Here is a 26368-nt window from a genome sequence, read left to right as displayed (position 1 = left end):
CCTGCTTGCTAATTCGGCCTGCTAACGGCTAGCTTGTCAAGCTCCGGTCCGCTAACTGCTACCTTGTCTAGCCCGGGCCTACAAACTGTTAGCTTGTTAGCACAGGCCTGCTAACCGTCTGAACCACCGCGTCCCAATCACTCTCTGAACCCATTTACCATCTCTTTTTGATTTTTAATTTGTTTATACCTTCCGGAAACCTGCCTCACCCAATGTGATACGGAATCGCTATTACTTTTAATTTTAATTTTATTTTTATGACACACTCAAGAACCTCCAGACGCTAACCAGCTAACTAGCTACAAGCTATTTAGTCATTGTTAGTTTTTTAAAAAACCTGGATAACACTCGCCAGCCCAGCTTCCCTGCCCATCCACCGCTGCCCCCTGGACACTGATCTCTTGGCTACATAGCTGACGCACGCTGGACTGTCCATTAATCACGGTACTCCATTCTGCTTGTTTGTTTTACCTGTCGGCCCCGTTGCCTAGTCAACGCCATTTTACCTGCTGTTTGTTGTGCTAGCTGATTAGCCTCGCCTACTGTTTTTAGCTAGCTTTCCAAATTCAACACCTGTGATTACTGTATGCCTCGCTGTATGTCTCTCTCAGATGTCAATATGCCTTGTATACTGTTGTTCAGGTTAGTTATCATTGTTTTAGTTCACAATGGAGCCCCTAGATCCACTCTGCATACCCCTGTTACCTCCTTTGTCCCACCTCCCACACATGCGGTGACCTCACCCATTACAACCAGCATGTCCAGAGATACAACCTCTCTCATCATCACCCAGTGCCTGGGCTTACCTCCGCTGTACCCGCACCCCACCATACCCCTGTCTGCGCATTATGCCCTGAATATATTCTACCATGCCCAGAAACCTGCTCCTCTTATCCTCTGCCCCCAACGCTCTAGGCGACCAGTTTTGATAGCCTTTAGCCGCACCCTCATACTACTCCTTCTCTGTTCCGCGGGTGATGTGGAGGTAAACCCAGGCCCTGCATGTCCCCAGGTACCCTCATTTGTTGACTTCTGTGATCGAAAAAGCCTTGGTTTTATGCATGTCAACATCAGAAGCCTCCTCCCTAAGTTTGTTTTACTCACTGCTTTAGCACACTCTGCTAACCCTGATGTCCTTGCCGTGTCTGAATCCTGGCTCAGGAAGGCCACCAAAAATTCAGAGATTTCCATACCCAACTATAACATCTTCCGTCAAGATAGAACTGCCAAAGGGGGCGGAGTTGCAGTCTACTGCAGAGATAGCCTGCAATGTAATGTCATACTTTCCAGGTCCATACCCAAACAGTTCGAACTACTAATTTTGAAAATTACTCTCTCCAGAAATAAGTCTCTCACTGTTGCCGCCTGCTACCGACCACCCTCAGCTCCCAGCTGTGCCCTGACACCATTTGTGAATTGATCGCCCCCATCTAGCTTCAGAGTTTGTTCTGTTAGGTGACCTAAACTGGGATATGCTTAACACCCCGGCAGTCCTACAATGTAAGCTAGATGCCCTCAATCTCACTCAAATCATCAAGGAACCCACCAGGTACAACCCTAACTCTGTAAACAAGGGCACCCTCATAGACGTCATCCTGACCAACTGGCCCTCCAAATACACCTCCGCTGTCTTCAACCAGGATCTCAGCGATCACTGCCTCATTGCCTGTATCCGCCACGGAGCCGCAGTCAAACGACCACCCCTCATCACTGTCAAACGCTCCCTAAAACACTTCTGTGAGCAGGCCTTTCTAATCGACCTGGCCCGGGTATCCTGGAAGGACATTGACCTCATCCCGTCAGTTGAGGATGCCTGGTCATTCTTTAAAAGTAACTTCCTCACCATTTTAGATAAGCATGCTCCGTTCAAAAAATGCAGAACCAAGAACAGATACAGCCCTTGGTTCACTCCAGACCTGACTGCCCTCGACCAGCACAAAAACATCCTGTGGCGGACTGCAATAGCATCGAATAGCCCCCGTGATATGCAGCTGTTCAGGGAAGTCAGGAACCAATACACGCAGTCAGTCAGGAAAGCTAAGGCCAGCTTCTTCAGGCAGAAGTTTGCATCCTGTAGCTCCAACTCCAAAAAGTTCTGGGACACTGTGAAGTCCATGGAGAACAAGAGCACCTCCTCCCAGCTGCCCACTGTACTGAGGCTAGGTAACACGGTCTCCACCGATAAATCCATGATTATCGAAAACTTCAATAAGCACTTCTCAACGGCTGGCCATGCCTTCCGCCTGGCTACTCCAACCTCGGCCAACAGCTCCGCCCCCCGCAGCTCCTCGCCCAAGCCTCTCCAGGTTCTCCTTTACCCAAATCCAGATAGCAGATGTTCTGAAAGAGCTGCAAAACCTGGACCCGTACAAATCAGCTGGGCTTGACAATCTGGACCCTCTATTTCTGAAACTATCTGCCGCCATTGTCGCAACCCCTATTAACAGCCTGTTCAACCTCTCTTTCATATCGTCTGAGATCCCCAAGGATTGGAAAGCTGCCGCAGTCATCCCCCTCTTCAAAGGGGGAGACACCCCTGGACCCAAACTGCTATAGACCTATATCCATCCTGCCCTGCCTATCTAAGGTCTTCGAAAGCCAAGTCAACAAACAGGTCACTGACCATCTCGAATCCCACCGTACCTTCTCCGCTGTGCAATCTGGTTTCCGAGCCGGTCACGGTTGCACCTCAGCCACACTCAAGGTACTAAACGATATCATAACCGCCATCGATAAAAGACAGTACTGTGCAGCCGTCTTCATCGACCTCGCCAAGGCTTTCGACTCTGTCAATCACCATATTCTTATCGGCAGACTCAATAGCCTCGGTTTCTCGGATGACTGCCTTGCCTGGTTCACCAATTACTTTGCAGACAGAGTTCAGTGTGTCAAATCGGAGGGCATGCTGTCCGGTCCTCTGGCAGTCTCTATGGGGGTGCCACAGGGTTCATTCTCGGGCCGACTCTTTTCTCTGTATATATCAATGATGTTGCTCTTGCTGCGGGCGATTCCCTGATCCACCTCTACGCAGACGACACCATTCTATATACTTTCGGCCCGTCATTGACACTGTGCTATCTAACCTCCAAACGAGCTTCAATGCCATACAGCACTCCTTCCGTGGCCTCCAACTGCTCTTAAACGCGAGTAAAACCAAATGCATGCTTTTCAACCGATCGCTGCCTGCACCCGCATGCCCGACTAGCATCACCACCCTGGATGGTTCCGACCTTGAATATGTGGACATCTATAAGTACCTAGGTGTCTGGCTAGACTGCAAACTCTCCTTCCAGACTCACATCAAACATCTCCAATCGAAAATCAAATCAAGAGTCGGCTTTCTATTCCGCAACAAAGCCTCCTTCACTCACGCCGCCAAGCTTACCCTAGTAAAACTGACTATCCTACCGATCCTCGACTTCGGCGATGTCATCTACAAAATGGCTTCCAACACTCTACTCAGCAAACTGGATGCAGTCTATCACAGTGCCATCCGTTTTGTCACCAAAGCACCTTATACCACCCACCACTGCGACTTGTATGCTCTAGTCGGCTGGCCCTCGCTACATATTCGTCGCCAGACCCACTGGCTCCAGGTCATCTTCAAGTCCATGCTAGGTAAAGCTCCGCCTTATCTCAGTTCACTGGTCACGATGGCAACACCCATCCGTAGCACGCGCTCCAGCAGGTGTATCTCACTGATCATCCCTAAAGCCAACACCTCATTTGGCCGCCTTTCGTTCCAGTACTCTGCTGCCTGTGACTGGAACGAACTGCAAAAATCGCTGAAGTTGGAGACTTTTATCTCCCTCACCAACTTCAAACATCAGCTATCCGAGCAGCTAACCGATCTCTGCAGCTGTACATAGTCTATTGGTAAATAGCCCACCCATTTTCACCTACCTCATTCCCATACTGTTTTTATACTGTTTTTTATTTATTTACTTTTCTGCTCTTTTGCACACCAATATCTCTACCTGTACATGACCATCTGATCATTTATCACTCCAGTGTTAATCTGCAAAATTGTATTATTCGCCTACCTCCTCATGCCTTTTGCACACATTGTATATAGACTGCCCATTTTTTTCTACTGTGTTATTGACTTGTTAATTGTTTACTCCATGTGTAACTCTGTGTTGTCTGTTCACACTGCTATGCTTTATCTTGGCCAGGTCGCAGTTGCAAATGAGAACTTGTTCTCAACTAGCCTACCTGGTTAAATAAAGGTGAAATAAAAAATAAAAATAAATTAGGTTTGTCAGAGGTGTATTTGGTGGAGGGATATCAAGCTGTATTCACCATTAGGTTTGTCAGAGGTGTATTTGGTGGAGGGATATCAAGCTGTATTCACCATTAGGTTTGTCAGAGGTGTATTTGGTGGAGGGATATCAAGCTGTATTCACCATTAGGGTTTATCAAGGTGTATTTCAGAGTGGAGGGATATCAAGCTGTATTCACCATTAGGTTTATCAGAGGTGTATTTGGTGGAGGGATATCAAGCTGTATTCACCATTAGGTTTGTCAGAGGTGTATTTGGTGGAGGGATATCAAGCTGTATTCACCATTAGGTTTATCAGAGGTGTATTTGGTGGAGGGATATCAAGCTGTATTCACCATTAGGTTTGTCAGAGGTGTATTTGGTGGGGGATATCAAGCTGTATTCACCATTAGGTTTATCAGAGGTGTATTTGGTGGAGGGATATCAAGCTGTATTCACCATTAGGTTTGTCAGAGATGTATTTGGTGGGGGGATATCAAGCTGTATTCACCATTAGGTTTGTCAGAGGTGTATTTGGTGGAGGGATTCTCACTGGTATCCAGGTAGTTAGCTACGATGTTACTGTGACAACTTGAATGCCTGTGCAGCTGGTTGAGCCGTACAATACAATAACACTCGGCTGCTGTGATGGTCCGCTCATAGATAGTAGTGGAGGGAGGGGAGAATTAGGACAGAAAACCACCACAGGCTTACAGAATCAAGATCCAAGAGCATTTTCAATGGACATTCTAACAGCAAAGCCGTTGTTGTGTCAATGTTTCCCCTATATTCATTTAGCAGTGATAACAATGATGTACAGTATACTGTACAAAAATATAAATGCAACATGCAACAATTGAATTGATTCTCCTGAGTTACAGTTCATATGAGGAAATCAGTCAATTGAAACAAGTTCATTAGGCCCTAATCTATGGATTTAACCTGACTGGAAATACAGATTTGTTGGTAAAAATAAAATGGGCCTCAGGATCTCATCGCGGTATTTTTGTGCATTCAAATTGCCGTCGATAAAATGCAGACATGTTCATTGTCCATAGCTTATGCCTGCTCATACCATAACCCCACCACCACCATGGGGCACTCTGTTCACACGACGCCATACACGTGGTCTGTAGTTTTGAGGCTGGTTCGATGTACTGCTAAATTCTCTAAAACGACATTGGAGGCAGCTTATGGTAAAGAAGTTAGCATTCAATTCTCTGGCAACAGCTCTGGTGGACATTCCTGCAGTCAGCATGCCAATTGCAAGCCCCCTCATCGGTGGCATTGTTGTTCGACAAAACAAGACATTTTAGAGTGGCCTTTTATTGTCCCCAGTACAAGGCACCTGTGTAATGATCATGCAATTTAATTAGCTTCTTGATATGCCACACCTGTCAGATGGATGGATTTACTTGGCTAAGGATAAAATACTCACTAACAGGAATGAAAACTAATTTGTGCACAACGAATATTTCTACCGAGACGAGCTTTTAAAGGGATAGTGCGAGATGTTATCAATTAAGCCTGTTTTCTACTTACCCAGAGTCAGATCAACTCTTGGATATCCTTTTTATGTATCTGTATGTCAACTAGCATTAGCCCAATGACAGGAAGTGTATGGGAACAGCTAGCATTATAGCTGTTCCCATAGATGTCCAGTTGTTATGCTAACGCTAGTTAGCAATAGCTCGGAAAACTACATTCAACTTCCTTTAAACATTCTCCCTAAGGTGCCGTGGCACGCATCAGTTATATTTCAGATGGTGTCAACATCACATTTTTTATGCATTTTGGAGTAGAATGTCCTTTTAAAAAGGCACCAGAAGTGACATTCTCATAGTTCTACAAAACACTATCTCCCCCACACACCCACTACCTTTGCCACTGCTGCTGAAGAAAATCCTAGGGGAACAGTGCAGTGTTCTACAGCATTCTACATGTGCTCTGTGAGGCTGGAAGGATGTTCTATCACTACATTATACAACTTGTTAAGTTGTGAGAGGAAGATGTTACGTCATACCATGACCTAGTTGTCACCCCCCTGAACCCATAGGCCTATGATGACATCACTATAAGCTGACATGACTTTTTTGTAGTGAAAGGATATGGGCCTACTGTGACTTGTTCTACTAAACTGTGTGAATTCAAATCCAAAATGAAGAATATGAAAAAGACAATGTCTTGGAGACTAGGTATGGATATTGGACCGATGTTTGGAGAAAAATCCTGCTATTATCTAATACAAACCACACAGGGTTCTATTGCCTCTATGCTCTCTTTCTCACTTCCTCTTCCCTCTCTCCCTCTCTCCAAACTCTGGCCCCCTCCCTCCCTACGCTGCTGAATCTAGTTACCTACTCCTGCTGTAACACATCTTTCTCTCTCTCTCTATCTCTCTCTCTCTCTCCAAACCTCTGGCCCCCTCCCTCCCTCACTCCCTCCCTCACTCACTCCAACCCCCTCTCTCTCTCTCTCTCTCTCTCTCTATCTCTCTCCCTCCCTCCCTCCCTCCCTCCCTCCCTCCCTCCCTCCCTCCCTCACTCACTCTCCCCCCCTCTCCTCTCTCCTCACTCACTCACTCACTCACTCACTCACTCACTCACTCACTCACTCACTCACTCACTCACTCACTCACTCACTCACTCACTCACTCACTCACTCACTCACTCACTCCACCTCTCCCTCTCTCTCTCTCTCTCTCTCTCTCTCTCCCTCTCTCTCTCTCTCTCCCTCTCTCTCTCCCTCTCTCCAACTCTCTGGGGCGTGTGGCAGTAATTCAGAACCACCACTGTCCCACAGTCTAGTGCAGTGATCTGATTTGGTGCGATGGGAAGCATTCAGAATGCCATTTCCCAGTCCACAGCCCGGCAGTGCATTGTGGGTTAACATCAGCTCCAAAGCCATTGGTTCCCCTCCGTCGCACCACCATGGGGCCATTCAAACCCAGTCACACCGGATGAACAATGAGATTATTAATCTCACAGCAACAACCTGGATAAATAAATATGCTTTCAAAATGTGTGAAATTAACCGGTGCAGCTCAACATAGCCTATTACTGACTGAGTGGGCTGAAAACACTACAAAACGGTGTCCAAGGCCAAATCACGCCAGCTGAACAGCATGTAATCCTTAATTACCATGAGAGTGTGGTGTTAACTGTGTCTAATGAGCGACTTAATGAACTCAATTAAAGAAGATGTGAGTCTCAGGTGTAATTACTACAGCCGCAGTAACCTTGTTATCCATCCCCTTCCTTAGAGTGGCGGCTACCGCACCATACCACCGCAGAATACATCTGACTGACACTGGAGGGAAGGAGGCCTGGAACGCTGTGCTTTTCTATATCACTGTGGCTCTTAATCATCCATTCAACATGATGAGAGATATGTTTGGTTAAGCCTCCTGAGTGTTTCTCTCTCCCTGTTTAAAATTCTGCCCCCTTCCTATCTTTGTTTCTTTCCCTCTGTGTGTTTCTCTCCCTCTGTGTGTTTCTCTGTTGTGTTGGTCTCAGTGTGTGTTCATTGTGTTTCCATCGATGCTTCTCTAACGTCTGTGGTTGAGTGGAGTTGAAATGTGCACATTCGCCTTTTTGGAGAAAAGCTATTCTCTCTCTTCTTTTTCTTCGGGAAGAAGAATGCAGAAGGCTTAATGCGAGCTGACGGCTGTGGGCCATTGCGAGGTTGCCATGCTTTGATAATCTGGTTTCAGTGGAGAACAGAGAACATCTAAACAGAGTGAGGGGAAGATGAGCGTAGCTAGAGAGGGGTGTAACAAGAACCTCTACCAGTCCAGTCCAATCCATCCCCCACCTCTGTCTTTAGATGAGCAAGGGAGTGTGTGTGTGTGTGTGTGTGTGTGTGTGTGTCTGTGTGTTTGTGTGTGTGTGTTTGTCTAGAACCACCCAGTCTGGAGAATACTCTCATTTGGTTCTGTTTAAACTGTTTTCCACAAGAGTAAAGCACAGCCCACCTTGTCATCCAGAGTCAGACTGTATCCACTGAGGCCTATCTGACTGCTGTGATGAGGCCTAGTGAAAACAATGGTACTCTATCCTACTTCAAAGGGCACTAACAGTTAAGAGGCAGTCTAAACAGCATCTTGAGCATGTGGACGATTTGAAGCTTTAAAGCTGAATTATATTAAAAATAATTGACTACAAATGTGCATGTTGTAGAATGTTGTGCATGTTGTTTAAAAATGATATTAATAATCCAGTACTGATACTCTCCCAAACTATGGAGGACAGAGTATCATTACTATCCTGTGGAGAGCCAATAGTGTTCTCATGTACTTTTTTCAGAGAGGGTTTGTACAGTAGCTCACTCTACTGTAGCAGGTGTGAAATTGCTGGAAAGATGTTGTGCATAGGCAAAATAATTATTACACTAGGTTGTTTCATTATTTCATTCTTAAAATCCTTTTCTGCAGTCAAATGACCAAATCGCCCTATATTGGCCTCATGGGTGGAATGTTATTCATATTTTTCATCATTTTATAATTAAGTACAGTGCCTTTGGAAAGTGTTCAGACCCCTTGACTTTTTCCACATACAGCCAAAAATGTATTTTTAAAGAAAATCCTCAGCAATCTAGACACAATGCCCCATAATGACAACGTGAAAACAAGATTTTAAACTTTTGCAAATGTAAAAAAAAAAAAATGTATTTCCAGAAGTATTCAGACCCTTTGCTATGAGACTAGAAATTGAGGATCAGGTGGGTCCTGTTTCCATTGATCATCCTTGAGATGATTCTACAACTTCATTAGAGTCCATCTGTGGTAAATTCAATTGAATAGACATGATTTGGAAAGGCACATACATGTCTATATAATGTCCCACAGTTGACAGTGCATGTCAGAGCAAAAACCAAGCCATGAGGTCGAAGGAGATTGACTGTAGAGCTCCGAGACAGGATTGTGTCGAGTCACAGATCTAGGGAAGGGTACCGAAAAATGTCTGCAGCATTGAAGGTCCCCAAGAACACAGTGGCCTCCATCATTTTTAAATGGATGATGTTTGGAACCACCAAGACTCATCCTAGTGCTTGCCGCCTGGCCAAACTGAGCAATCGGGGGAGAAAGGCCTTGATCAGGGAGGTGACCAAGAACCTGATGGTCACGCTGACAGTTCACTCTAGAGTCACTCTAGAGTTCCTCTGTGGAGATGGGAGAATCTTCCAGAAGGACAACCATCTCTGCAGCACTCCACCAATCTCGCCATTATGGTAGAGTGGCCAGATGGAAGCCACTCCTCAGTAAAAGGCACATGATAGCCCGCTTGGAGTTTGCCAAAAGGCACCTAAAGACTCTCAGACCATGAGAAACAAGATTCTCTGGTCTGATGAAACCAAGATGGAACTCTTTGGTCTGCTAATACCAAGCGTCACGTCTGGAGGAAACCTGGCATCATCCCTACGGTGAAGCATGGTGGTGGCAGCATCATGCTGTGGGATGTTTTTCAGCGACAGGAAGACTAGTCAGGATCGAGGCAAAGATGAACGGAGCAAAGTACAGAGAGAACCTTGATGAACACCTGCTCCAGAGTGATCAGGACCTCAGACTGGGGTGAAAGTTCACCTTACAACCGGACAACCGTCCCTAAGCACACAGCAAAGACAACGCAGGAGTGGCTTTGGGACAAGTCTCTGAATGTCCTTGAGGGGTCCAGCCAGATACCAGGTCTCTGGAGAGTCCTGAAAATAGCTGTGCAGCAACGCTCCCTGTCCAACCTGACAGAGCTTGAGAGGGTCTGCAGAGAAGAATGGGAGAAACTCCCCAAATACAGGTGTGCCAAGCTTGTAGCGTCATACACAAGAACACTTGATGTTGTAAACGTTGCCAAAGGTGCTTCAACAAAGTACAGAGTCAAGGGTCTGAATACTTATGTAAATGTGATATTTCCGTGTTTTTTTAAACAGTTTTTGTTTCGTCATTACTGGGTATTTGGTGTAGATTGATGAGGGGGGGGGGGATACAAACATTTTGAACAAGGCTGTAATGTATCAAAGTGTGTAAAATGTCAAGGGGTCTGAATACTTTCCGAAGGCACTGTTTATAAAGTGTAACATTGGGATGCAAGCTCAAACTCTATATCTGACATATTACAGGTGTCTTATTTTTGTAAGCCCATAACCATGTGTGTGAGGTGTATACTTTTGTTTCAAAGTCAATTTGTTTAAGACTACCAAGAAACACTCTGTGTGAGCCTGGTTTAGCACGCAGTAAAATGTTTTAATAATGGCTATTGCTGCAGAGACGAGGTGAATTTTAGGACAGTACATTAGTAATGCTAGTAATTGCCCTTAATGGCTACAGTTTGTTTGGAGGGATGAGTGCACTAGTTCCATCCCTGTCTCTCTAATGTGCCGGCTATAATTAGTCTACTACTTTTACCAACATATTAAAAATCTCCCATACACAGGGTAAATGCACATTTACATGACCCATTTCATAAACATAGTTTAGTTTTAGTGTAATTAATGAAGCCACACATTTTCAGTCTCATTAGCTCAGTACAGACGACCCATACCAGTGCATCGTGCGGCTCTTATAGAAACCAGATTCACTGTCGTCTTTTTATAGAGACCTGCCGCTAGGGGAAGACAATTATGCTATTCAAGTCATTAGCCACAAGCCCTCTAGACACTAGTTTCAGACCACTGCTTTAAGACAGACAAACATATTCACAACGAAGACACTCAGGAAACAAACACAAGGCACTTACATGCAATTGAGAACAGAGGAGAAAAAGAAATAACAGCTGGGGAGAGACAGAGAGGACAGGGGGCTGAAACATGCAGATGATGAAGGCGAGGATCCAGACGACACAGAGACCCCAGTCACATGCAGTTCTGCCACACCAGGCCAGGCTGCTGTCGGCACGGATCACTCACTCCGACATGAACAGAGGCATGCTGGGAGCGATGCTGGGGCCTGGGGGTTCTTTGGAAGGCCACACTGTCTGTCTGTTTGCCTGCTTGTCTGTCTGTGTCTTAATGCCTGACTATTGTGCGGCAAGTATAAAAGGTAAATCATGTTTCTGTTTGAGTGAAACGTAAGATACTTTTCATGAAAACATTTTTTTACACCTAACTTCAGTTCTCGTTGGAATTGATTGCACATATTTGAAGTATTACTGTACCAAGCTCTAAGTATATCACATGAAGCGCTGCCAAATTTCTGTCTATAAAAGAAACCCCAATCTCTGTAATGCACAAGGATTGAGAGAGCTAATTGCGAACAAACACTTTGCCAGCCTTCAATCTTGTTTTGGTTGTGTTTCCCTCTAAGGCAATCAGAGTTCCACATTAATTAGTGGCTGTGTTTGTCAGGGGAAGCGGAGGTACTCCAGGGACTGCAGCTGTTTGCCTTTCCACGTCCGCATGGAGCCTTTGCTGTGTCAGTGGGCCTTAAAACAGTGTCTCTCCTCAGTCTCCCTACACGAGTGGAGGCTAGTGATTCTATCGGAGCTAGCTGTGTTAACGATGTTGGCGGGGCTCTGATAAAATAGGAGGCACTAATTAGTCTGCTTGTTGGGCTGTCAGTAAGTCATTGCCCATTCTTTCTGATCGCTCCCTCCAGAGGCCTGCTGGGGATTCATGGACTACATCTGTGGCTGTGTGAGCGGAGACACACACACGCATGCGCACACGCCACAGTGGAGGCTGGTGGGATGAGTGAAAGGAGGATTGGCTCATTGTAATGGCTGGAATGGAATAAATTGATCGGTATCAAACACGTCACACAAATGGAAACCACATGTTTGACTCCGATCCATGAATTTAATTCCAGCCATTAAAACGAGCCCATCCACCCACCAGCTACACACACACACACACACACACACACACACACACACACACACACACACACACACACACACACACACACACACACACACACACACACACACACACACACACACAAAGCAGTGAGGATGACAACAGTTTGTTTTTGCTGTGTTCTCATTCCAGGGGAGCATAACTCAAACATGTTGATCCTGCAGCGCTCAGCTGGCCTGAACCGAGCAGTTCAGCGGTAGTTACAGTCTGCTCACATCAAATAGCTCCATCCATAACCGCGCTTGTTAAAGATAACGCTATAATAGAATAATTAGCCCACAGAATATATGGCCATTGCTGTGGTCTGTCAGAGCCCTCCCCCTCGGACACATAATGGCCACCCAGAGACACAGTCTCCTGTCTTCGGGCCGATATCCCTCACACTGTTGTGCAGTTAGTCAACTATAACAGGACGTGGGAGGGAAACCAGGGGACAATAATCACCACATAAGAGAGGAGACTGGGAGGGAAACCAGGGGACAATAATCACCACATAAGAGAGGAGACTGGGAGGGAAACCAGGGGACAATAATCATCACATAAGAGAGGAGACTGGGTAGGGAAACCAGGGGACAATAATCACCACATAAGAGAGGAGACTGGGAGGGAAACCAGGGGACAATAATCACCACATAAGAGAGGAGACTGGGAGGGAAACCAGGGGACAATAATCACCACATAAGAGAGGAGACTGGTAGGGAAACCAAGGGACAATAATCACCACATAAGAGAGGAGACTGGGAGGGAAACCAGGGGACAATAATCACCACATAAGAGAGGAGACTGGGAGGGAAACCGGGGTACAATAATCACCACATAAGAGAGGAGACTGGGAGGGAAACCAGGGGACAATAATCACCACATAAGAGAGGAGACTGGGTAGGGAAACCAGGGTACAATAATCACCACATAAGAGAGGAGACTGGGAGGGAAACCAGGGGACAATAATCACCACATAAGAGAGGAGACTAGGTAGGGAAACCAGGGGCAATAATCACCACATAAGAGAGGAGACTGGGAGGGAAACCAGGGGACAACAATCAACACATAAGAGGGGAGACTGGGTAAGGAAACCAGGGGACAATAATCACCACATAAGAGAGGAGACTGGGTAGTGAAACCAGGGGACAATAATCACCACATAAGAGAGGAGACTGGGTAGGGAAACCAGGGGAGAATACTCACCACATAAGAGAGGAGACTGGGAGGGAAACCAGGGGACAATAATCCCACATAAGAGAGGAGACTGGGAGGGAAACCAGGGGACAATAATCACCACATAAGAGAGGAGACTGGGGGGAAACCAGGGGACAATAATCATCACATAAGAGAGGAGACTGGGTAGGGAAACCAGGGGACAATAATCACCACATAAGAGAGGAGACTGGGAGGGAAACCAGGGGACAATAATCACCACATAAGAGAGGAGACTGGGAGGGAGACCAGGGGACAATAATCACCACATAAGAGAGGAGACTGTGAGGGAAACCAGGGGACAATAATCACCACATAAGAGATGAGACTGGGAGGGAAACCAAGGGACAATAATCACCACATAAGAGAGGAGACTGGGAGGGAAACCAGGGGACAATAATCACCACATAAGAGAGGAGACTGGGAGGGAAACCGGGGTACAATAATCACCACATAAGAGAGGAGACTGGGAGGGAAACCAGGGGACAATAATCACCACATAAGAGAGGAGACTGGGAGGGAAACCAGGGGACAATAATCACCACATAAGAGAGGAGACTAGGTAGGGAAACCAGGGGACAATACTCACCACATAAGAGAGGAGACTGGGAGGGAAACCAGGGGACAACAATCAACACATAAGAGGGGAGACTGGGTAAGGAAACCAGGGGACAATAATCACCACATAAGAGAGGAGACTGGGTAGTGAAACCAGGGGACAATAATCACCACATAAGAGAGGAGACTGGGTAGGGAAACCAGGGGACAATAATCACCACATAAGAGAGGAGACTGGGAAGGAAACCAGGGGACAATAATCACCACATAAGAGAGGAGACTGGGTAGGGAAACCAGGGGACAATAATCACCACATAAGAGAGGAGACTGGGGGGGAAACCGGGGGACAATAATCACCATATAAGAGAGGAGACTGGGTAAGGAAACCAGGGGACAATAATCACCACATAAGAGAGGAGACTGGGAGGGAAACCAGGGGACAATAATCACCACATAAGAGAGGAGACTAGGTAGGGAAACCAGGGGACAATACTCACCACATAAGAGAGGAGACTGGGAGGGAAACCGGGGTACAATAATCACCACATAAGAGAGGAGACTGGGAGGGAAACCAGGGGACAACAATCACCACATAAGAGAGGAGACTGGGTAGGGAAACCAGGGGACAATAATCACCACATAAGAGAGGAGACTGGGAGGGAAACCAGGGGACAGTAATCACCACATAAGAGAGGAGACTGGGAGGGAAACCGGGGTACAATAATCACCACATAAGAGAGGAGACTGGGAGGGAAACCAGGGGACAATAATCACCACATAAGAGAGGAGACTGGGTAGGGAAACCAGGGGACAATAATCACTACATAAGAGAGGAGACTGGGAGGGAAACCAGGGGACAATAATCACCACATAAGAGAGGAGACTAGGTAGGGAAACCAGGGGACAATAATCACCACATAAGAGAGGAGACTGGGAGGGAAACCAGGGGACAACAATCAACACATAAGAGGGGAGACTGGGTAAGGAAACCAGGGGACAATAATCACCACATAAGAGAGGAGACTGGGTAGTGAAACCAGGGGACAATAATCACCACATAAGAGAGGAGACTGGGTAGGGAAACCAGGGGAGAATACTCACCACATAAGAGAGGAGACTGGGAGGGAAACCAGGGGACAATAATCACCACATAAGAGAGGAGACTGGGAGGGAAACCGGGGTACAATAATCACCACATAAGAGAGGAGACTGGGAGGGAAACCAGGGGACAATAATCACCACATAAGAGAGGAGACTGGGTAGGGAAACCAGGGGACAATAATCACTACATAAGAGAGGAGACTGGGAGGGAAACCAGGGGACAATAATCACCACATAAGAGAGGAGACTGGGTAAGGAAACCAGGGGACAATAATCACCACATAAGAGAGGAGACTGGGTATGGCAACCAGGGGACAATAATCACCACATAAGAGAGGAGACTGGGTAGGGAAACCAGGGGACAATAATCACCACATAAGAGAGGAGACTGGGTAGGGAAACCAGGGACAATAATCACCACATAAGAGAGGAGACTGGGGGGGAAACCGGGGGACAATAATCACCATATAAGAGAGGAGACTGGGTAAGGAAACCAGGGGACAATAATCACCACATAAGAGAGGAGACTGGGTTGGGAAACCAGGGGACAATAATCACCACATAAGAGAGGAGACTGGGTAGGGAAACCAGGGGACAATAATCACCACATAAGAGAGGAGACTGGGAGGAAACCGGGTACAATAATCCCCACATAAGAGAGGAGACTGGGAGGGAAACCAGGGGACAATAATCACCACATAAGAGAGGAGACTGGGTAGGGAAACCAGGGGACAATATTCACCACATAAGAGAGGAGACTGGGAGGGAAACCAGGGGACAATAATCACCACATAAGAGAGGAGACTGGGAGGGAAACCGGGGTACAATAATCACCACATAAGAGAGGAGACTGGGAGGGAAACCAGGGGACAATAATCACCACATAAGAGAGGAGACTGGGTAGGGAAACCAGGGGACAATAATCACTACATAAGAGAGGAGACTGGGAGGGAAACCAGGGGACAATAATCACCACATAAGAGAGGAGACTAGGTAGGGAAACCAGGGGACAATAATCACCACATAAGAGAGGAGACTGGGAGGGAAACCAGGGGACAACAATCAACACATAAGAGAGGAGACTGGGGGGGAAACCAGGGGACAATAATCACCACATAAGAGAGGAGACTGGGTAGTGAAACCAGGGGACAATAATCACCACATAAGAGAGGAGACTGGGAGGGAAACCAGGGGACAATAATCACCACATAAGAGAGGAGACTGGGTAGGGAAACCAGGGGACAATAATCACTACATAAGAGAGGAGACTGGGAGGGAAACCAGGAGACAATAATCACCACATAAGAGAGGAGACTGGGTAAGGAAACCAGGGGACAATAATCACCACATAAGAGAGGAGACTGGGTATGGCAACCAGGGGACAATAATCACCACATAAGAGAGGAGACTGGGTAGGGAAACCAGGGGACAATAATCACCACATAAGAGAGGAGACTGGGTAGGGAAACCAGGGGACAATAATCACCACATAAGAGAGGAGACTGGGGGGGAAACCGGGGGACAATAATCACCATATAAGAGAGGAGACTGGGTAAGGAAACCAGGGGACAATAATCACCACATAAGAGAGGAGACTGGGTTGGGAAACCAGGGGACAATAATCACCACATAAGAGAGGAGACTGGGTAGGGAAACCAGGGGACAATAATCACCACATAAGAGAGGAGACTGGGAGGGAAACCGGGGTACAATAATCACCACATAAGAGAGGAGACTGGGAGGGAAACCAGGGGACAATAATCACCACATAAGAGAGGAGACTGGGTAGGGAAACCAGGGGACAATAATCACCACATAAGAGAGGAGACTGGGAGGGAAACCAGGGGACAATAATCACCACATAAGAGAGGAGACTGGGAGGGAAACCGGGGTACAATAATCACCACATAAGAGAGGAGACTGGGAGGGAAACCAGGGGACAATAATCACCACATAAGAGAGGAGACTGGGTAGGGAAACCAGGGGACAATAATCACCACATAAGAGATGAGACTGGGAGGGAAACCAAGGGACAATAATCACCACATAAGAGAGGAGACTGGGAGGGAAACCAGGGGACAATAATCACCACATAAGAGAGGAGACTGGGAGGGAAACCGGGGTACAATAATCACCACATAAGAGAGGAGACTGGGAGGGAAACCAGGGGACAATAATCACCACATAAGAGAGGAGACTGGGTAGGGAAACCAGGGGACAATAATCACTACATAAGAGAGGAGACTGGGAGGGAAACCAGGGGACAATAATCACCACATAAGAGAGGAGACTAGGTAGGGAAACCAGGGGACAATAATCACCACATAAGAGAGGAGACTGGGAGGGAAACCAGGGGACAACAATCAACACATAAGAGAGGAGACTGGGGGGGAAACCAGGGGACAATAATCACCACATAAGAGAGGAGACTGGGTAGTGAAACCAGGGGATAATAATCACCACATAAGAGAGGAGACTGGGAGGGAAACCAGGGGACAATAATCACCACATAAGAGAGGAGACTGGGTAGGGAAACCAGGGGACAATAATCACTACATAAGAGAGGAGACTGGGAGGGAAACCAGGGGACAATAATCACCACATAAGAGAGGAGACTGGGTAAGGAAACCAGGGGACAATAATCACCACATAAGAGAGGAGACTGGGTATGGCAACCAGGGGACAATAATCACCACATAAGAGAGGAGACTGGGTAGGGAAACCAGGGGACAATAATCACCACATAAGAGAGGAGACTGGGTAGGGAAACCAGGGGACAATAATCACCACATAAGAGAGGAGACTGGGGGGGAAACCGGGGACAATAATCACCATATAAGAGAGGAGACTGGGTAAGGAAACCAGGGGACAATAATCACCACATAAGAGAGGAGACTGGGTTGGGAAACCAGGGGACAATAATCACCACATAAGAGAGGAGACTGGGTAGGGAAACCAGGGGACAATAATCACCACATAAGAGAGGAGACTGGGAGGGAAACCGGGGTACAATAATCACCACATAAGAGAGGAGACTGGGAGGGAAACCAGGGGACAATAATCACCACATAAGAGAGGAGACTGGGTAGGGAAACCAGGGGACAATAATCACCACATAAGAGAGGAGACTGGGAGGGAAACCAGGGGACAATAATCACCACATAAGAGAGGAGACTGGGAGGGAAACCACAATAATCACCACATAAGAGAGGAGACTGGGAGGGAAACCAGGGGACAATAATCACCACATAAGAGAGGAGACTGGGTAGGGAAACCAGGGGACAATAATCACCACATAAGAGATGAGACTGGGAGGGAAACCAAGGGACAATAATCACCACATAAGAGAGGAGACTGGGAGGGAAACCAGGGGACAATAATCACCACATAAGAGAGGAGACTGGGAGGGAAACCGGGGTACAATAATCACCACATAAGAGAGGAGACTGGGAGGGAAACCAGGGGACAATAATCACCACATAAGAGAGGAGACTGGGTAGGGAAACCAGGGGACAATAATCACTACATAAGAGAGGAGACTGGGAGGGAAACCAGGGGACAATAATCACCACATAAGAGAGGAGACTAGGTAGGGAAACCAGGGGACAATACTCACCACATAAGAGAGGAGACTGGGAGGGAAACCAGGGGACAACAATCAACACATAAGAGGGGAGACTGGGTAAGGAAACCAGGGGACAATAATCACCACATAAGAGAGGAGACTGGGTAGTGAAACCAGGGGACAATAATCACCACATAAGAGAGGAGACTGGGTAGGGAAACCAGGGGACAATAATCACCACATAAGAGAGGAGACTGGGAGGGAAACCAGGGGACAATAATCACCACATAAGAGAGGAGACTGGGTAAGGAAACCAGGGGACAATAATCACCACATAAGAGAGGAGACTGGGTATGGCAACCAGGGGACAATAATCACCACATAAGAGAGGAGACTGGGTAGGGAAACCAGGGGACAATAATCACCACATAAGAGAGGAGACTGGGTAGGGAAACCAGGGGACAATAATCACCACATAAGAGAGGAGACTGGGAGGGAAACCGGGGTACAATAATCACCATATAAGAGAGGAGACTGGGAGGGAAACCAGGGGACAATAATCACCACATAAGAGAGGAGACTGGGTAGGGAAACCAGGGGACAATAATCACCACATAAGAGAGGAGACTGGGAGGGAAACCAGGGGACAACAATCAACACATAAGAGGGGAGACTGGGTAAGGAAACCAGGGGACAATAATCACCACATAAGAGAGGAGACTGGGTAGTGAAACCAGGGGACAATAATCACCACATAAGAGAGGAGACTGGGTAGGGAAACCAGGGGACAATAATCACCACATAAGAGAGGAGACTGGGAGGGAAACCAGGGGACAATAATCACCACATAAGAGAGGAGACTGGGAGGGAAACCAGGGGACAATAATCACCACATAAGAGAGGAGACTGGGGGGAAACCAGGGGACAATAATCACCACATAAGAGAGGAGACTGGGTAGGGAAACCAGGGGACAATAGTCAGCACATAAGAGAGGAGACTGGGAGGGAAACCAGGGGACAATAATCACCACATAAGAGAGGAGACTGGGTAAGGAAACCAGGGGACAATAATCACCACATAAGAGAGGAGACTGGGTAGGGAAACCAGGGGACAATAATCACCACATAAGAGAGGAGACTGGGTAGGGAAACCAGGGGACAATAATCACCACATAAGAGAGGAGACTGGGTATGGCAACCAGGGGACAATAATCACCACATAAGAGACGAGACTGGGTAGGGAAACCAGGGGACAATAATCACCACATAAGAGAGGAGACTGGGTAGGGAAACCAGGGGACAATAATCACCACATAAGAGAGAAGACTGGGGGGGAAACCGGGGGACAATAATCACCATATAAGAGAGGAGACTGGGTAAGGAAACCAGGGGACAATAATCACCACATAAGAGAGGAGACTGGGTTGGGAAACCAGGGGACAATAATCACCACATAAGAGAGGAGACTGGGAGGGAAACCAGGGGACAATAATCACCACATAAGAGAGGAGACTGGGGGGGGGGAACCAGGGGACAATAATCACCACATAAGAGAGGAGACTGGGAGTGAAACCGGGGTACAATAATCACCACATAAGAGAGGAGACTGGGTAGGGAAACCAGGGGACAATAATCACCACATAAGAGAGGAGACTGGGAGGGAAACCAGGGGACAATAATCACCACATACGAGAGGAGACTGGGAGGGAAACCGGGGTACAATAATCACCACATAAGAGAGGAGACTGGGAGGGAAACCAGGGGACAATAATCACCACATAAGAGAGGAGACTGGGTAGGGAAACCAGGGGACAATAATCACTACATAAGAGAGGAGACTGGGAGGGAAACCAGGGGACAATAATCACCACATAAGAGAGGAGACTAGGTAGGGAAACCAGGGGACAATACTCACCACATAAGAGAGGAGACTGGGAGGGAAACCAGGGGACAACAATCAACACATAAGAGGGGAGACTGGGTAAGGAAACCAGGGGACAATAATCACCACATAAGAGAGGAGACTGGGTAGGGACACTGGTGGACAGAAGAGACATCAGGGGGACCAGTAGGTTGGTCATAAAACTCTGAGCAACCACCAGCGTCTGCAACGGCACTAAAACACACTGCAAACAGACTAGCATCACTGCTTATGGCAGCATCTGTGTACTAATAGGTTGAATCATATTCCTCCTGTTGTAAAATGAAGGCTTTTAAAGCTTCACGCCAGAGACAGGGCAGATTGAATTGCACACCTGTAATCGTATTTGCTCTGTACTGATCTGGCATCTCTAGTCTGGTTGTGACTTTGATGTTCTTTGATGACTTGTCAAGTTGTTCTGGTTCTGGTTGTCCCGTAATAATGTTTAATTCAACCTAACCTCTTTGATCAGCATATAGTATCATAAATCTTTATCATTAACATGGCGCTATTAATAAATAGATCAGGAGTGAGAGGCACATTTTCCATAAGTGATGAAGAAACAGTTAGGGGTGGAAAATTCATTAGTGTTTCAGAGTTGAGATGAAAACTAAGAAGGTTATGAGGTACTAACTGTGGTACAGGATAAACACAGTGGGACAGACACACACTCTTGGCCAGGAGTGGTGGGTGGTATAAACAATCTAATCTGTGCAATTATCTTCACTGTTTATTTCTGTCACTGCTGCTGATGCACATAAGATAATGCAACCTTGTGGGAAGGATATCCTGTAAGCTTATGTACTGACGTGACATCATTAGAATGCCACATTTCCGTCGGGCACATTTTGGACACCCATTCCAGCGCCCATACAGTGCAAGTCCACTAATGCACTAACGCAGGGTTGGACGCGCATTGTCTTTGTGGGTAGGAATTCTTAAGGTCAGTGGACACAGGTAGTTGAGCAAAGTGAGAATCGCAGATAGCCAGGCGGGAGAGAGAGAGGTGAGGAAAGGTGTGAGTACACTGAGTCAAATAGAGACGTTGGAGGAGGAGATTAGAACAGTAAAGCGAAAGGAGAACGTAACAAAGTAAAGGAGGAGAGGATAAAAGAGAAGAGGAGACAAGTGAGCTCCAACTCCAGTGTGTTTAGTTGGTCAGCTCTCTCACACCTGTCCAGCCTCTCGTTCTCCAGTAGGGCGTCTGCAGCTCTAGGGTGAAGTAGCTGTGCTTATCATACTCCTCACGGTCAAGTATTTTAATGGCTATGGTCTTCCTGCAGGGACACAAGACAACAAGGCAGCGGGGTTGGAACCATGCATGTTTAAACACACACACACACACACACACACACACACACACACGACCAGTCGTGGGAATGAGAGGTGGTGGTGACACAAGGTGGGCCACTGAACGTTCATTTCCGCCGAGGGCACACTGAGTGGCAGATGAGCACGCTGCGTGCTGTCATTGTATTTGTGTGTGTGTGTGTAATTGGAAGTCCTACTCTTTCCTGTGGGGATATGAATGCTCTCTACCTACAGTAGCATCCTCCTAGCCCTCTTGGTGCCTCCTGCTGGTGTGAATGTTCAGTGCAGGGCAATGCAGCGCCGTGCAGTGGACGTCAGGCCCAGGGTCAGAGGTCAGGGTAGGAGATTCTGACCCCCCCACCTGTAACCCCCAGGACTATCTCCCCCACCTTTACTGTCATTGGTCTCCATCAGGCGAGGTTCTCCCATCTCCACGTAGAAGGTCTTGTTTTTCTCGTACTCCTCGTCGTCAATGATTCTGACCTTAATACATTTGCTAAAGGAAGAGAATAAGAGAAGAAGAGAGAAGGAAGAGACAGTGAGGAAATGACAGGCTGGAGTATAAAAGGAGGAAACAGAGAGGGACCGAACAGAACACAGGCAGGCAGCAGGCAGCAGGCAACAGGCAACAGGCAGCAGGCAGCAGGAAGCAGGTAGAGACAAACCACAATGAGTTCTGAAAGACAGCATGTAGAGAAGAGGATGGGTAGAAATCTGAGATGATTTTGAATATAAGTTTTGACCAATGATGGAAAAATCTCACTCCATCACAAACACATATCACGCTCAAACCAAGCAATCACATTCTGAAACCACTTCATCACTCTGCCAAATCTCTTATTACACTTGATGATGATAGCAACTATTTGGATTTCCGGCACATACACATCCTTTGAAGTGGTCCGTCAGGTATTGACTATTCATAAGTAGATCTGAGTGTGTTTAAGGTCCAGCCCAGAGTGGGGTCTGACAAACTGATCCTAGAACTGCTAAGCTGGCACTCTGACTGGCCCAATGCATAATGACTCCTCATCACCCACGGCAACAGGTTTTTTTTCTTTTTTTCCCCACCTTTATTTAACCAGGTAGGCCAGTTGAGAACAAGTTCTCATTTACAACTGCGACCTGGCCAAGATAAAGCAAAGCAGTTTGACAAAAACAACAACACAGAGTTACACATCGGATAAACAATCGTACAGTCAATAACACAATAGAAAGATCTATATACAGTGTTTGCAAATGTAGCAAGATTAGGGAGGTAAGGCAATAAATAGGCCATAGTGGAGAAATAATTACAATTTGGCATTATCACTGGAGTGATAGACGTGCAGATGATGATGTGCAAGTAGGGATACTGGGGTACAAAAGAGCAAAAATAAATATGGGATGAGGTAGTTGGGTGGGCTATTTACAGATGGGCTGTGTACAGGTGCAGTGATAGGTAAGCTGCTCTGACAGCTGATGCTTAAAGTTAGTGAGGGAGATATAAGTCTCCAGCTTCAGTGATTTTTGGAATTCGTTCCAGTCATTGGCAACAGAGAACTGGAGGGAAAGGCGGCCAAAGGGGGTGTTGGCTTTGGGGATACTGTATGCAAAACACTTCCCCTCAAAAGAGTTCACACTGTATATCGTTCCATAGATATGCTAACACCACGACCACACCACTCACAGGCCCATACTGTAACTTAAGTCAGGACAAGAGCAAATACCATTCATTTATCTGCAAAAACACAGAACCATACATTACAGTTGCATTATCTATTTGATTGGTGCAACTGCACCCATAGTCACCCTGTCTTTCAAAGAGACCTTGCAGTGTATGTTTTGTTAACATCCAAAATCCCGATCATAGGAATAGTTGTCTCCCTTCAACTCCCTGTATTGTTGCCTGTGTAGGCTGGGTGTGAACCGACCGTAAGACTCTGTGTTGTTTACTGTGAGAAAAAGAGCCCTGTTGTGCTGGTCTGACCCCGTAGCGTTGCATTCACCACTTTTAATGCAGCATATTCTCTAAATGTAAAATAGTCCTTATTATTCATTTGGTGTGTGAGTGTGTGTGCCTCTGGGTCTTTGTGTGTGAGTTTGTGTGTGTGTGTGTGTGTGTACGTGTACATGTGTGTCCTGTGTGAGCATATTAATGTTGAGGCTGAAATGCTGAATGTAAAACTACTTTTAATTGTATCTGTTTCCCCCCCTCTCTCTCTGTCTCCTTCCCTCACTCTCTCTCTGCCTCCTTCCCTCACTCTCTCTCTGTCTCCTTCCCTCACTCTCTCTCTCTGTCTCCTTCCCTCACTCTCTCTCTGCCTCCTTCCCTCACTCTCTCTCTGTCTCCTTCCCTCACTCTCTCTCTGCCTCCTTCCCTCACTCTCTCTCTCTGTCTCCCCCCCTCTCTCTGCCTCCTTCCCTCACTCTCTCTCTGTCTCCTTCCCTCACTCTCTCTCTGCCTCCTTCCCTCACTCTCTCTCTGTCTCCTTCCCTCACTCTCTCTCTCCCTGTCTCCTTCCCCCCTCTCTCTGCCTCCTTCCCTCACTCTCTCTCTCTCTGCCTCCTTCCCTCACTCTCTCTCTGTCCCCCCCCCTCTCTGCCTCCTTCCCTCACTCTCTCTCTGCCTCCTTCCCTCACTCTCTCTCTGTCTCCTTCCTTCCCTCACTCTCTCTCTGTCTCATTCCCTCACTCTCTCTCTCTGCTTCCTTCCCTCACTCTCTCTCTGTCTCCTTCCCTCACTCTCTCTCTGTCTCATTCCCTCACTCTCTCTCTCTCTGCCTCCTTCCCTCACTCTCTCTCTGTCTCCTTCCCTCACTCGCTCTCTGTCTCATTCCCTCACTCTCTCTCTCTCTGTCTCCTTCACTCACTCTCTCTCTGTCTCCTTCCCCCTCTCTCTCTGTCTCCCCCTCTCTCTGTCTCCTTCCCTCACTCTCTCTCTGTCTCCTCCCCCCCCCTCTCTCTGTCTCCTTCCCTCTCTCTCTCTCTCTCTCTCTCCATGATAATAGTGATGCCCATGGAGGGATGCTACGTTCTGATGAATTGGAAACAGTGAAACAGTGAACCAGTGTGTTCTGATAAATCATTCTGAAAATATATCACTGCCACTTGAGCTGCCCATCTTCATCAAACTCCCTCTCTGACCCCCTCCTCTTAATATGCAATGGCAGTCAACTAATCACCTCTCCGCTGCCTAAAATCACTCACTCCGTTTCCCTCTGCAAGGCCCTAAATTCTCCTCTTCCTCTACAAAACACTTCCTTGCTAGACATTTCCTCCAACATCCAGGCATCCAGATAACCCAGCTCACCTCTATGCCATTTGTAGCAGCACTAAGTGACCCCTCTCTCACCTCAAACATCAAACTACTTCCTCTCCTTAACGATACCCACAGAACACACCACTGCCAACTCTTGTAACGGGAGACAACAGATTACATTTCACATTGAATCCAAGGAGCCATAATAACACTGTTGATCTCTTGATGAATCAAAGGCTTGAGTAAGTCCCAGTGTTGGTTTTGGCAGGGGTCTTGGACAGAGACAATAGGCTGTTATCAGGAAGGGCAGTCGCTATTGGTTACAGATTTGGACCAGAGCCTAATCTCTTCCTATTGGTCCAGGAGTGACAAGTGGTGATATCCCAGTGGGCAAAAATGGGTTAAATCAATGTTGTTTCCACATCATTTAAACCAAATAATTAAATGTGATGACGTTGAATCAATGTGGAAATCTGATTGGATTTGCAAAAAGTCATCAACATAAGGGAATTTAGTATTTTTTTCACTCACTCACTCACTCACTCACTCACTCACTCACTCACTCACTCACTCACTCACTCACTCACTCACTCACTCACTCACTCACTCACTCACTCACTCACTCACAAATATGCACACACAGACACAGTGATTTTAAAAAAAGTAATGAATGTTTACACTGTACATCTGAAAAGCTGTGAAATCACACTGGCTGTGTGCATGTGTCCTCTGTTCATGTTGAGAAGGTTGTGAGACCTCCGGCCCCATAGGCCAATCAAAACACCAGATGTCCTTGCAGTTTGATTGGCCCCACACTGGGACTACAGTACAGTCAGCCTGGAATCACAAAGTGCCTGGCACGGGAGACCTTCAGAAAATGACTGCCCTCACCCTCACAATTTCACAGGCATTACACTTATTTTCCACTCCTCCACTCAGAGAAGAGTGGTCATTGCTGTACACACCAGGCCCATATAGTCAGGGTGTAGAAGCAGCTGTATGAAATGCCCATGGAGATAGGCAGCAGAGAAGATGGAGTGAGAGAGAGAGATAGAGGCTGTGTTTTTTTCTTTCACAGCTGTTAGTGTATGTGACCAATATAAACATTGTTCTCTCTCACTCTCTCTCACACACTCACACTCTCACTCTCAGTCTCTCATTTTCTCTTGTATTCATGCCATTCTACCTACGCCCAGGGATTACTAACATAATAAAACCTGAACACAGATATTCCACCCACATCCCAAAGAGAGGGGAGTAGACGGACGGTAGAAGAAGAGGAAGAGGAGGGAGGAGAAAATTATATGTAATTATGACACCAATGAAGGAAGGGGATATTGTCTGTGTGATGGTGTTCAAATGTTTTTAGTG

The 26368-nt window shown here is 46.9% G+C and overlaps 1 protein-coding gene across 2 annotated transcripts in view; it reads right to left on the bottom strand.

The window, feature by feature from the left end:
• LOC115113125 (sodium/calcium exchanger 1-like) overlaps positions 1–26368 on the bottom strand; it is a 195649-nt gene that overhangs the window by 25506 nt on the left and 143775 nt on the right. Inside the window, exon 3 of one of the 2 annotated variants that reach the window (XM_029640389.2) lies at positions 22146–22252. In XM_029640389.2, coding sequence (XP_029496249.2) covers positions 22146–22252 — 107 coding nt within the window. Of the gene's footprint in view, positions 1–21618; positions 21723–22145; positions 22253–26368 lie in introns of both variants that reach the window. The other variant, XM_065012757.1, reaches the window with a different exon arrangement.

This window comes from Oncorhynchus nerka, linkage group LG28 (genome assembly GCF_034236695.1).
Source record: "Oncorhynchus nerka isolate Pitt River linkage group LG28, Oner_Uvic_2.0, whole genome shotgun sequence".
In the NCBI taxonomy this organism is placed as follows: Eukaryota; Metazoa; Chordata; class Actinopteri; order Salmoniformes; family Salmonidae; genus Oncorhynchus; species Oncorhynchus nerka.
The sequence above is the reverse complement of the archived record's forward strand: the minus strand, read 5'-3'. Positions and strand labels throughout refer to the sequence as shown.